This window comes from Oncorhynchus clarkii, chromosome 16 (assembly GCF_045791955.1).
Source record: "Oncorhynchus clarkii lewisi isolate Uvic-CL-2024 chromosome 16, UVic_Ocla_1.0, whole genome shotgun sequence".
NCBI lineage: Eukaryota > Metazoa > Chordata > Actinopteri > Salmoniformes > Salmonidae > Oncorhynchus > Oncorhynchus clarkii.
Window position 1 is genome coordinate 46,839,631 of NC_092162.1, and position 13,499 is coordinate 46,853,129.

The 13,499-nt window shown below is 46.5% G+C and overlaps 1 protein-coding gene across 12 annotated transcripts in view; it reads right to left on the minus strand.

Annotated features, from left to right (window-relative positions):
* Positions 1-13,499, minus strand: part of LOC139368606 (protein phosphatase 1 regulatory subunit 12B-like) — a 24,329-nt gene continuing 10,830 nt past the window's right edge. Inside the window, exons 2-8 of one of the 12 annotated variants that reach the window (XR_011626992.1) lie at positions 12,973-12,989; positions 11,063-11,192; positions 10,556-10,660; positions 10,227-10,277; positions 4,594-4,644; positions 4,059-4,157; positions 1-1,129 (exon numbers count right to left, since the gene is read on the minus strand). Coding sequence is in view for 5 of the 12 variants with exons in the window: in XM_071107674.1 (XP_070963775.1) it covers positions 1,043-1,129; positions 4,594-4,644; positions 10,227-10,277; positions 10,556-10,660; positions 11,063-11,192; positions 12,973-12,989 (441 nt within the window). In the remaining 7 variants the exon portion in view is untranslated. Of the gene's footprint in view, positions 1,130-2,338; positions 4,158-4,593; positions 4,645-10,226; positions 10,278-10,555; positions 10,661-11,062; positions 11,193-12,972; positions 12,990-13,499 lie in introns of those variants that run through there. The other 11 variants (XR_011626993.1, XR_011626990.1, XR_011626994.1 and 8 more) reach the window with 11 other exon arrangements.

The window sequence follows — 13,499 nt, forward strand, 5'->3', positions numbered from 1 at the left end:
TTTATTATTTAACCATCTATAGTTTATTAAGCAAGTGATCAAACCACAGCTGTGTGTACAAGTAGAATGTCAGTATTTCGGTCTCGTATAACATACACATACATGGTAAAGTTATTTCAACATAAAATACTGTCTTTAAATATACGTACAGTTCATTAGACTGATAGCTGTATTGGTCTTTAAGGAAAGGCACATAAAGAAGGCCCTTGTATGTTGTTCCCTGTGCATTACAAATCATGTACATGTTTCACTTGAAATAAAAAGAGGCTGTCCATCTTCCAACATAAGTTACTATGTGGGCTCCAACGGTACGGTTTAATAGGACACATTAATACTATATCGGTACAAATATAGTTGAGTATAGGTTCAAAGATTCTAAACCAAAAAATGCATAAATAAATTATTAAAATATCTTAACAAATGTGACAAGTATGACATCTCAGAGACTATAGTAGACCACACTGATGAGCAGCTCAGAGAAAATGGTCTGTGACGGAAATTGAACTACAAACCATAAAGATTAATCATAAACAAGTCACATCTCACATCAGAAGCATTCATGGCAATGTGTAATGTTATCACTGCAATGAAAGATTATTGAAAGTAATTCCTATGAGTGCCTTTTCAGTAGTTTGAGAAAAATAAAGTTGTTTTTGCAGTGCACAATGAAGCACAAAATAAATACAGTATGTTTGTGATGTACAGGTAAAATATGTGGATGTGATATTGTTTAGATTTCTGGTCTGGAGCTTCGCAGTTTACTGTACCCCAGACCAACATTCTCTTTGTGCGGACGCTGTGTGCTCTTCACACCTTTGACCAACTGGTATGAAGTGGGCCTAAGAGCATAGAGGTCAAGGGTCGAGGCAGGGGTCATCCGGATTTGGAAGGTTCCTCACCATGCCTCTGAGAACAGCTGGCAGGTAGGTGTCACTAAGCACCATGGTTCAGTGTCAGGGTGGGAGGGTACCGAATGCTAATGATAGTGACACGTTGCAAGCATCGGGGAAGTGTCTGACTTTTTACAGGGGGCACCACCCTTTTACTTGGACAACTTGCTGATGACACGAATCAGAGCCCCGTTCTCGTCCTTCAGTCTTTGGTTGTCTGATTTGAGCTCTGTCAAGACCTACAGGAACAGAGAGAGCAGCATTAGATTGTCATGGTAGCTTGTTCTCTGTAGGGAACAGCGGTGACACATACTGTAGACAGAAATATGTGGAAGGGACACTGCCTTGTCTATGTTCCTTCTGCTGAGGGACATTGACAGAAATGATATAAACATTGTTTATCATTTTTAGGCGAATTAGGAATGATATTCAATATTTAAATCACCAAGAACTCATTGCTAAATGATTGAACTCTACAGTCACGACATGCAAAGGGTGGACAAAAGACTAGCTTCCAGCAATGAGAGCATGCTGATACAGTATGATAGGGACATTATTTGGGAGTATGGTTCTATTTGCAAACTGCGAACCGAAAGGGAGAGAGATGCAAGGCGATCAACTTCCTCAATCTAGGTCATCTCCCACAGCATGAGTAATGATTAAAAATAGCCACAATCTTTGTCAAAATCTCCCCCATCCCCCACAGACAGTGCAGTGAACAATAACATTTTGTGCTTGCATGAAAAAGCCAACACAGACGATGATGCACTCATCTCTTCACCCCTGTCTAGTCCAGTTACGACAATCAAATAGCAACATATTGTTATGTATTATATTTGACGATGCATACTGCCAATGCCCCTGGAGAACAAGGACTGTTTGTCCTGTTCTGTCTCCGTCAAAGCTGTATGTAGTACACACACACACACACACTAATGTGCACATGTTTTTTGGGCCAGTGGAAAAGGGTTTAGTGAGTTAATGGATGCCAATGAGATTACACATTCTATTGCCACATGATTGAGACAAAATGTACTAGTTAAAAATGTCAAATTCCCTGTCAGCCACTACATTGGACACTGTAGCAAGAGGCAAACAATGAAATGTTAATCCCTACACAAGGTCCCATTGGCGACTTCGGCACTCGGCCATGCAGCAGTCTCTCAAGCACCGTCCAGACTGTTTCTGGGTTCGTTCAAGCTGTTGATTAAGTGACTCACTTGACTATACTGTAATAATAACCACTGGAGAAACGTTAGGCTGCAACTACTACTGTCCTGGTCTCTACACAGCCTAGTAATTCGCCTATGCAGCTATGTAGCTCAAAATAGATTTAAAGGCAGCGGTCACAAGATTATTTAGGGAGAGGGGTTTTAGAGTCAGCAAGAGGTATGCCACATGAGTGAGAGAGGCCAAAGGTGGAGGAGTGAGAGGTGGGCGGAACCTGCCTGATAAGAGTACAGCAGCACAGCAGCAGAGAGGGGAGGAGGTGCAGCAGGAGGAGAACCAGGAGGAGGAAGGCAGAGGAGGATGTGTGGCTGAGGAAGAGGGGGGTAGAGAGGTGGAGGCTTGGGGGACAGGGGGGGTTAGAGGTCCTCTGTCTCAGGCAGGGAGGCCATCTGGGAAAGGTGGGCGAGGACACGCAGCATGGCCCTGTTCTCAGCCAAGAGACGCTCATTGCCGCTCCGCAGTGCCAGAACAGGGAGGGCCTATACACACAGGAAGATGGAGAGACAGAAAGACAGAGCAGGGGGGCAGGCCAGTGCACGGGAGGAGACCGATATATAAACACACACAGTCACGCACAGAGGCAGACGTACACACTGAGGAGCTCCTCAACGACATTCACACAAATAGATACCGTAAAAGGAAACAAGAAAAATCTAGGCAAAAGAAAAGCTAAACACAGCAAGGAGCTATCCTAAGTTCTGCTCTCCACAAACCTGGGCAGTTTTAAAAAGGCAGTGGCTGGGGAGATGCTGTATGGATTACATAGCTTGTCAGTCATGCTGGGGTGAGAAGTGGGCAGGGGACTTTCAATATAACATTACATTTCAGCATAAGTAAGAGATCCCAATAAGTTATAGAAAAATGGAAAATATTAATTTCCCTGGCAAGACTGAGATAAACATCAGGTCTGGGGATTGACGCCGTTCCTAAGGGAAACCACAGGCACGCAAGGAGGCAGCACACACAGAGACAGAGGAAAGTCAAGCCCCATGTGGCTCAGAGAGTGGCCTCAGAGGCTTCCCCTCAGCAACCCAGAGAGGAGAAGAAAGTCAGGTAGAACGGGAAGAAGTTAAGATTAGCCTGAAGGGAAGGGAAAAGCTGGGGGGAAAGGAAGAGAGAAGCCCAGTGAGGAGAAGAAGGCTAGAGAGAAAGAGAGAAGACTAGGGAGAAAGAGATGGAGGAGATCCAGCTGCTAACACCCCAGGGCACTTTGGAGGAAACCATTTGAAGTCTGCCTTTACTCGGACTGAAAAATTCATGGATATGTCAGAATGTTCCTCTGTGCTGTCTCGGTAAGCCTTTCACAACACACTGTTCTGAAGGACCACCATTGAAAAGTTTATCTTGGAGTGGAGAGAGAGAGTAGAGAGGAGAGAGCCAGAGGGGTGAGATTGAGAGAGAATGCATAGTTATCCATCATGATGTTTTAACGCTTTTGATCTCTTTGATATCTACCAGAGCTGACTTCACTAAGCCCTGTAGATAAATTCCCAAATGTTGCCAGAGCTGAAGTTTCAGAGGCTGACAGGAATAATCCTAGCCCTTTATTCAAAAGAAGAAAACCAAAGATCAGTGAGCCATAGGGAGTAACCAGAATTTCCACACATTGGACAGACACTGTGGCACAGGGAAAAGTATAGAAACACACCAGAATATGTGAATAGGGGAAAAGCATGTCAGTATAATGTTGCATGTGCATATCTCTATCCCAGCGAGCAAAACTGGTTGCAATGACATCCAAGCAACCTGGTTTCTTGTTGTAATGACATTACAGCCAGCCTGCTGGGATATGACTTTACATACGTATCTGGTGTATGTACTCTAACGTGTGCAATGTGTATGTTTGTGTGCACAGACATGTGTTCATGCCCAGGTCTCTAAAGAGGTGAGGTGACAGGCAGGTGTCAATCACTTCTCGGTGGCAACCAGACCACTCACCGTCCCGTCCCCCCTCCCTGGCCCTGTGCCAGCCTGCCTCATGCTTGGGGCTCAGGGCTGGTACCCACAGCGGAAATTTCTCACTGGGGCAGCTTCCTGCTGAGGCAACATGGGGTCACAACATGGGGTCAAACATTCTGTTCCCGTCTTCCGTCTCACATCTCTGTGTCACATGCTGAGTAGTCATCATAACCTTTGGATATTGCTAGAAGTGGTTCCAACTTACATTAGGTTCACGTCTACTCAGTCCTGAATGATATCCTGCTGCTGTTTTGCTCTCCCCCTTGCTCTTTGAAATGCTAAATATGTGTAGCCTATAACAGACAGCAGGCTGTGCTGCTGGGTGTGTGACTGTAGCAGCGTGGAGTTTCTCACTCCCTTTCCTGAGCCCTGACCTTGGCAGGGGATACTCAGAATGATGCTGGATAATGAGCCTGAAATTTGGCCTACTCCCTCAACCTCACCTGTTTTCCTATAATTACCAAGCAGAGCCTTGTGCTGACCTCCGCCCTTCCTGTTACAGTGAAGGCCTTACCTTGAGCTCCTCCTCCATGTCTGTTACCCTCTTCTCCAGAGCCTGTTTTTCCTGAGAAGGGTAAATGTTAGAACAGGTCGTTCGGGTCAGAATCAAAATGGATGTTAAGATTTCTACTTTTAAGTTAAAAAGAGTTATTTTTCAATTCTCACACATGATAATGAGCCCATAGTGGATTGAACATACAGAAACCAACACACAGTAATATGACATGGAAGAGATCAGAAGAAAAGAGATTATAAGGGCACAAGGTGAGACCCAAATGCAGACACAGGAGGCAGATGGTGGAGCTCCGATATTTATTACACCAAAAGAGGTAGGCAAAAGACAGGTCGGGGACAGGCGACAGTTCATAAACCAGGTCAGAGTCCAAACAGTACCAGGGGATAGGCAGGCTCGAGGTCAGGACAGGCAGGGGTTCAGTGAACAGGTTCGAGTCCAAACAGTACCAGGGGACAGGCAGGCTCGAGGTCAGAACAGGCAAGGGTCAAAACCAGGAGGGCTAGGAAAAAACAGAGACTGGGAAAAATAGGAGCTACGAGAAACGCTTGTTGACTTGGCAAAACAAGACGACCTGGCACAGAGAGACAGGAAACGCAGGGATAAATACACCAGGGACTAATGGGGAAAACAGGAGACACCTGGAGGTGGGTGGAGGCAATCACCAAGACAGGTGAAACAGATCAGGGTATGACAGTACCCCCCCCTCTAGGGACGCCACCTGGTGTCCTACCTGGGCGCATAACTGGCTGACCGGGATTTCGGCGGTGAAAGTCGGCAATGAGGGCCGGGTCCAGGATGTCTCTAGCGGGAACCCAGCACCTCTCCTCTGGGCCATAACCCTCCCAGTCAACCAGGTACTGTAAACCCCTGCCCCATGGTCGAACACCAAGGAGACGTTGAACCGTGTATGCTGGATGGCCATCGATGACACGGTGGGAGGGATGGGCCTGGAGACAGAAGATAAAGGGCTGTGAGGCACGTGCTTAATCCTAAACACATGGAAAGTTGGGTGAGTACGCGGTAAAACAAGATGGACAGCAGTGGAACTAAGGACCCTAGAGATGGGAAAAGGACCCCATGAAATGGGGCAGGTCCCGAGTGGAAAGCCATACCCTCTGCGGTAGTGGGGAGCTGGAGGCTGGCGGTGGTCCGCTTATCGACAATATCTGGAGTGGGTCTTGAGAAGTGACGCCCGAGCTCTTCTCCAGGTACATCGACAGCAGTGGACAAACATCTGGTCCGAGGGTACGTTAACCTCCTGCTCTTCTGGTAAGATTGAAGGTTGATAGCACTCCAAAGGGGAGAGTCCCGTGGCTGAATAAGGAAGGGTGTTCCGGGCATACTCCACCCAGACCAGTTGTTGGCTTCAGGTAGTGGGGTTGGTTGAGACCAGGCATCTTAGGGTGGTTTCTAGGTCCTGGTTAGCTCGCTCCGACTGGCCATTGGATTGGGGATGGAATCTGGAGGACAGGCTGGCCGATGACCCAATAAGGGTGCAGAACGCCTTCCAGAACTGAGACAAGAACTAAGGACCCCGGTTGGAGACCATGTCCACCGGAAGTCCATGGATCCAGAAGACGTGCTGCACCATAAGCTGTGCCGTCTCCTTGGCAGAGGATAGTTTGGGGAGAGGGATGGAATGGGCAGCCTTGGAGAACCGGTCCAATACCGTCAGAATGACAGTGTTACCATCAGATGGAGGGAGCCCAGTGACAAAGTCCAGAGAGATATAGGACCAGGGACAATGAGGGACAGGTAGTGGCTGAAGGAGGCCAGAAAAAGCTTACAGTGGAGTCTTGTTCTGAGCACACTGTGCACGTGGCGACGAAGGCAGCGATGTCAGGAACCATTGTGGGCCACCAGAAACATTGTCAAACAAAAGCTAGGGTACAACGGGAACCTGGATGACAGGTCAGCCTGGAGGAATGAGCCCATTCCAGGACCATATTGAGTTAGGGACAAACAACCGGTTAGCCGGGCCCCATTTAGGTCCAGGCTGGAAATGTTGTGCCTTGCGGACCAAGGTTACAATACCCCAATCAAGTGAAGCCGCAATGCATGAGGTAGGGAGAATGGTTTCGGAGACCGGGGGTGTGGCAGAGGAACTGTATAGGCGGGAGAGGGTGTCAGGCTTCACATTTTTGGAACCTGGGCGGTAGGAAATGGTGAAGTTGAATCTGGTGCACAATAAAGCCCACCAGGCCTGCCTGGAGTTAAGGCGCTTGGCTGTACGGAGATATTCCAAATTTTTATGGTCGGTCCAAACCAAGAATGGCTGTTCTGCTCCTTCCAGCAAGTGTCTCCACTCTTCCAGCGCCATCTTGACCGGCAGAAGTTCTCGGTTGCCTAGGTCGTAGTTCCTCTCTGCAGAATTGAGACGATGGGACAAGAAGGCATAGGGATGGAGCTTCTGGTCCTGGGCAGGTTGCTGGTGCAGGATGGCCCCCACTCCAATATCAGAAGCATCAACCTCTACCACAAATTGGCGGGATAGATCCGGATGGACGAGGATGGGTGCTGTGGTGAACCAACGCCTCAGGTCCACAAGGTCTCTGTCAACCGCTGGAGACCATGTGAACGGTACTTTGGGAGAGGTGAGTGCAGAGAGGGGTGCTGCCAGGGTGCTGTAGCCCCGAATGAAATGGCTGTAGCGAACCCCAGGAAACGTAACTGCACCCTGGACGTAGGTTGAGGCCACTCTACCACTGCTTCACTTTTTCAGGATTCATTTGGACATTTCCATCAGTGATGGCATATCCCAGAAAGGAGATTGTAGAGCGGTGGAACTCACACTTTTCGGCTTTCACCAACAATTGGTTCTCCAGGAGGCGCTGAAGGACTTGTCTGACATGAAGAACGTGTTCTTGGGCAGACCGGGAAAAAAAACAGGATGTCGTCAAGGTAGATGAACACGAAACGGTTTAGCAACCCCTGGAGCACATCGTTTACCAGAGCTTGGAAGACAGCGGGGACGTTGATGAGTCCAAACAACATGACATGGTACTCATAATGTCCACTGGCTGTTAAATGCTGTCTTCCACTCATCTCCTTCGAGTTTCCAAACCAGGTGGTAGGCATTCCGAAGGTCCAGTTTGGAAAAAATGTTGGTCACCTGGAGAGGTTCAAAGGCAGAGGAGAGGAGTGGTAGGGGGTTAACAATTCTTGATCGTTATATCATTCAGACAACAGTAGTTAATGCATGGACGCAGGTTCTTGTCCTTCTCCACAAAGACAAACCCCGCGCCGGCAGGAGATGCAGACAGACGGATGCCTCCAGTACCTAGAGAATCCTCAATGTACTCTTCCATGGGCTTGGTCTCTGGGCCGGATAGAGAATATAGACGACCACGAGGTGGTGTGGTGCCTGGGAGGAGATCAATGGCACAATCATAGGATGGTACGGGGGAAGAGAAGTAGCCCGTGCCTTACTGAAGACCTCCAGGAGGTCATGGTACTCAGTGGGGATGGCAGAGACATCCGTGGATTTGCTTACGTCCTGAGGGAGACGTCTCAAGGACGGCTGTGCCGCTTTTAGGCAATGAGAATGACAAAACGGGCTCCAACCCAGGATGGAGCTCGTGGTCCAGTCAATAACAAGATTGTGTTTCTGGAGCCAAGAAAATCCCAAAACCACAGGAAGAGAGGGAAAAAAAGATGAGGAGGAACTGAATGGTCTCACTTTGGGTTTCGTGATACCCGTATATAAACGGGCACAGTGCTACGGGTGACTCTTCCAATAGAGCGGCCGTCCAGTGCCCTTGCATCCATGGGGACAGAGAGAAGTTGAGTGGGAATACTTAATTCAGAAACCAGGGTAGCATCCATAAAACTTTCATCAGCCCCAGAGTCAATGAGCACTCGGAGAGACAGACTGGTTTCCCCACAGCAGAATCACAAAAAAAGGTGGACTGGTGATGGAAGTTAGGGGACTCCCAGTCTGGCTCACCAGAGTACTTGTACCCACTAAAAAGGGTTTCTTAGCCGGGCAAGTGGCTATATAATGTCCCGCCCCTCCACTGTACAGACAACAGTTAGAATGCAAACTACGTGAGCATTCCCCAACCGATAACCTAGCTCTTCCCAGTTGCATGGGCTCAGGAGAATCCAACTCACCCGTTGCCGATGATTCTCTGGGAACTTCGGGTGTTTTCAGCTCTTCTCAGAAATACCAACTTCGGGGATTTCCGGATTCCGGAGGGGTACCAGCATCATCAGACGAATGAGTGTTCTCGAGACCCGACCTCCTCTCACACCAGCGTTCTCGTAGGCGCCCATCAATCCTGATTGCCAGGGCGATGAGGAAATTGAGGTCCCGTGGTATTTCCCAAGCTGCGAGCTTGTCCTTTATCCCCTCCGACAGTCCGTGGAGAAAGGTGTCAAACAGAGCCTCCGGATTCCAGGAACTCTCGGCGGCCAATGTGCAAAAATCTACTGCGTAGTCTGCCACATTACTGGAGTTCTGATGTACCTGCAGTAGTTTGAGCCGCCTCTCTCTCGGGCACGGGAGAATCGAAAACCTTCCTCACTTCTGCCATGAATTCCTCCAAACTATGGCACACAGCGGATTGCTGCTCCTACACAGCCGTTGCCCAGGAGAGCGCCCTTCCGGACATTAGGGCGATAAACTACACTATCTTTGACCAGTCCGATGAGAACGAAGAGGGCTGGAGTTCGAAAATGAGGGAGCACTGGGAAAGGAATGCCCGGCAGGTACCAGGATCGCCTGCATAACGCTCCGGAGGAGGTAAGCGGGGTTCTCAATGAGCCGGGGAAGGTTGAACAAATCCACTAGTAGTAGAAAGGTTACTGGGTGGTTAGGAGGTCTCAGAGATGGCGGGCTGCCTAGGAGCTAACTCACTGATTTGCTCCATAATAGCCTTTGAACCCTTGGTTGTGGCGTTCGGTCAGGGAACGAATCCCTTCTAAAAGGTCCAGCAGTAGCTCTTCATGCCTCTCAATGGTGGCTCCCTGCAGGGAGACAGCGTGACGGAAATGGTCCAAGTCTGCTGGGTCTGTCATGGCCAGTTTGTACCTTAAGGGCACAAAGTGAGACCCAAATGCAGACACAGGAGGCAGATGGTGGAGCTCCTATATTTATTACACCAAAAGGGGTAGGAAAAAGACAGGTCGGGGACAGGAGAGAGTTCCTCTACCAGAGTCCAAACAGAGTCCAAACAGTACCAGGGGATAGGCAGGCTTGAGGTCAGGACAGGCAGAGTGGTCAGGCCGGCGGATTCAGACTCAGGACAGGCAAGGGTCAAAACCAGGAGGGCTAGGAAAAAACAGAGACTGGGAAAAATAGGAGCTAGGAGAAACGTTGGTTGACTTGGCAAAACAAGACGAACTGGCACAGAGAGACAGGAAACACAGGGATAAATACACCGCGGACTAATGGGGAAAACAGGGGACACCTGGAGGTGGGTGGAGACAATCACTAAGACAGGTAAAACAGATCAGGGCGTGGCAGGGAAGAAAAAAAGAGGAGAGTGAAAGAAAATGTTGACGTCAAGCTGTCAGGGTTAAAAGAGAATTGGAGTGGTGAAATCAAGTAGATGAGGCAGATGAGGCAGATGGCTTTGTGAAAAAAAAGAAAAAGAAGCCCTCAAGATTTTAGAATAAGTGATAAATACCCTTTTTTCTGATTCAAGTACAGTGGATCTTTCAGATATTCTGTCCTGTTTCTGTAAGACAGAGTGGCACTGTTATCACAAAGTGAAAAAATAATGCAGTGGGTTGATTTAAAATGGGATAAAACTGAATTTTAAATACAATATGTTTGAAAACTTTGTGGGGAGTACACTGGTTCATTCTCTAATCATCTTGCGGTTGCTTTGAACAATGTATTGCTAAAATGCAATATGCATGTTGTTGAGACGTGTGAACTAGACTGAACTTAATTAAGATAGTCTACAGATGGTTATACAGGACAGTGTCAGTGTTGTGTGCAGCATTACTGTACCTGGTTGACTTTGTCCAGCTGGGAGCGGATCTTGGTCAGCTCGTGTTTGCTGTCATCCAGCCGGGACTTGAGCTTGTCGTTCTCTGCCAAGGCGTCTTCATACATCTGAAAGAGGACAAACCAAAGGGTTAATGCTTATGCCACTTGGAGATACCTTATCATATGTAAACATTTGTCCTATGATAGTCCAGCTCTGCACCAGGTGAATCAAAACTGTCATCAAGGCAAAGGGTGGATATCTTGAAGAATCTCAAATATAAAATATATTTTGATTTGTTTTACACTTTTTTGGTTACTACATGATTCTATATGTGTTAGTTCATAGTTTTGATGTCTACAATGTATAAAAATAGTAAACAATTTAGAAAAACCCTTGAATGAGTAGGTGTCTCCAAACTTTTGACTGGTACTGTATGTTTTTTGTTTGTTTTGTTTACCAGTTAGTGTTGTTAAGATAAAAAAAATATGCATTTTCTGCTTCCCTTCTGGGTCCGACAGTAGGCATACCTTCTTGTAGTCCCTGGGGCTGGTGTCATCCTCCTGCTTGTTCAATGCTGCAAGTCTGGTCTCCCTCCGTGTGTAGGAGCTGGTTCTGCCCAGGGGTTCAGCCTTGCTGTCCCCACCACCAGAGTCCAACCTGGGAGGAAGACAGAAGCACACCTCCTTGAGTGGGTGGTTTACAGCATCCAGCAACACAGCTGACATTGCAACAGTGTTGAAACACTGACATACATTGTTGTTGAAACATTGACATAGATATATATATATATTTGGAGTGCTGTATGTACAGTACCAGTCAAAAGTCTGGACACAGCTACTCATTCAAGGGTTTTTCTTTATTTTTACTGTTTTCTACATTGTAGAATAATAAGGAAGACATCAAAACTATGGAATCATGTAGTAACCAAAAAAGTGTTAAATAAATCAAAATATATTTTAGATTTGAGATTCTTCAAAGTAACCAGCCTTTGCCTTGATGACAGCTTTGCACACTATTGGCATTCTCTCGACCAGCTTCATGAGGTAGTCACATGGAATGCATTTCAATTAATAGGTGTGCCTTGTTAAAATGTAATTTGTGTATTTTTTTTTCTTTCTTAATGCATTTGAGCCAATCAGTAGGTAGGGTTGGTATACAGAAGACAGCACTATTTGGTAAAAGATCAAGTCCATGACAGGAAGGAACAGGCAGGAACAGCTCAAATAAGCAAAGAGAAACAACAGTCCATCACTACTTTAAGATATGAAGGTCAGTCAATACAGAACATTTCAAGAACATTAAAATATTTCTTAAAGTGCAGTCAAAAAAAACAAGCGCTATGATGAAACTGGCTCTCATGAGGACCGCTACAGGAAATAAAGACCCAGAGTTACCTCTGCTGCAGAGGACAAGTTCATTAGAGTTACCAGCCTCAGAAATTGCAGCCCAAATAAATGCTTCACAGAGTTCAAGTAACAGACACATCTCAACATCAACAGTTCAGAGGAGACTGCATGAATCGGGCCTTCATGGTTGAATTGCTGCATAGAAACCACTACTAAAGGACACCAATAATAAGAAGAGACTTGCTTGAGCCAAAAAACAGGAGTAATGTACATTAGACCTTTGCAGGTCTGTCCTTCGGTCTGATGAGTCAAAATGTGAGATTTTTGGTTCAAAACCCTGTGTCTTTATGAGATGCAGAGAAGGTGAATGGATGATCTCTGCATGTGTGGTTCCCACCGTGTGGCATAGAGGAGGTGGTTTGATGATGCTTTGCTGGTGACATTGTTGCCGATTTAGTTAGAATTCAAGGCACACTTAACCAGCATGGCTAACACAGCATTCTGCAGCAATACGCCATCCCATCTGATTTGCGCTTACTAGGACTATCATTTGTTTTTGAACAGGACAATGACCCAACACACCTCCAGGCTGTGTAAGGGCTATTTGACCAAGAAGGAGAATGATGGAGTGCTGCATCAGATGACCTGGCCTCCACAATCCCTCAACCCAATTGAGATGGTTTGGGATGAGTTGGACCACATAGTGAAGGTAAAGCAGCCAACAAGTGCTCAGCACATGTGGGAACTCCTGAAAAGCATTCCAGGTGAAGCTGGTTGAGAGGATGCCAAGAGTGTGCAAAGCTGTCATCAAGGCAAAGGGTGGCTACTTTGAATAATCTCAAATCTAAAATATATTTTGATTTGATTAACACTTTTTTGGTTACTACATGATTCCATATGTGTTATTTCATAGTTTTGATGTCTTCACTATTATTCAACAATGTAGAAAATAGTAAAAATAAGGAAAACCCTTGAAGGAGTAGATATGTCCAAACTTTTGACTGGTTCTGTATATCTCATGAGCTAAAAAACAAAAATAGCTCTCAAATTTAGAAGAACGCAAGAGAAGGAATATCTAAATCTGTACTTACCTTGATGCCCTGTCATGCTGAAAATGAACAGAGAAAAGTGAAGTCAGAAACGTAATCACAAACAGCTTTTACTGTATGAAATCAATCTGAGACATTTCCATTGTATGAAGTATCAACCAGAGACTAAAATATTTTCCATTAGGACACCATGCAAAGAAAAAGAGAACCTTTGTAACATCCAAGCCACATTGTGTTCAGATGCCTTGTGTCCCAAAGGACAGGGATTGCATAGGCCTACACAAGTGATCTGCTTGTGATATATCATTCACGGGACCCTGCATGCTCTTCTCTCCTTCTCTGGCACATCCTTCTCTAGTAAGCCCTGTTAATCTTTAAGTGAGTGTTTGCCATCATGTCTCTAAAGGTCCCAGTTTACTGGGTGATAGACTCCAAGTGATGACCACAGGGTATCCGCCATATCATAATGGCTGTGTCTCAAATAGCACCCTATTCCCTATTTAGTGCACTGCTTTTAACCAGAGCCCTATGGGGATGTAGGGAATAGGATACCATTTGGGACACATTCT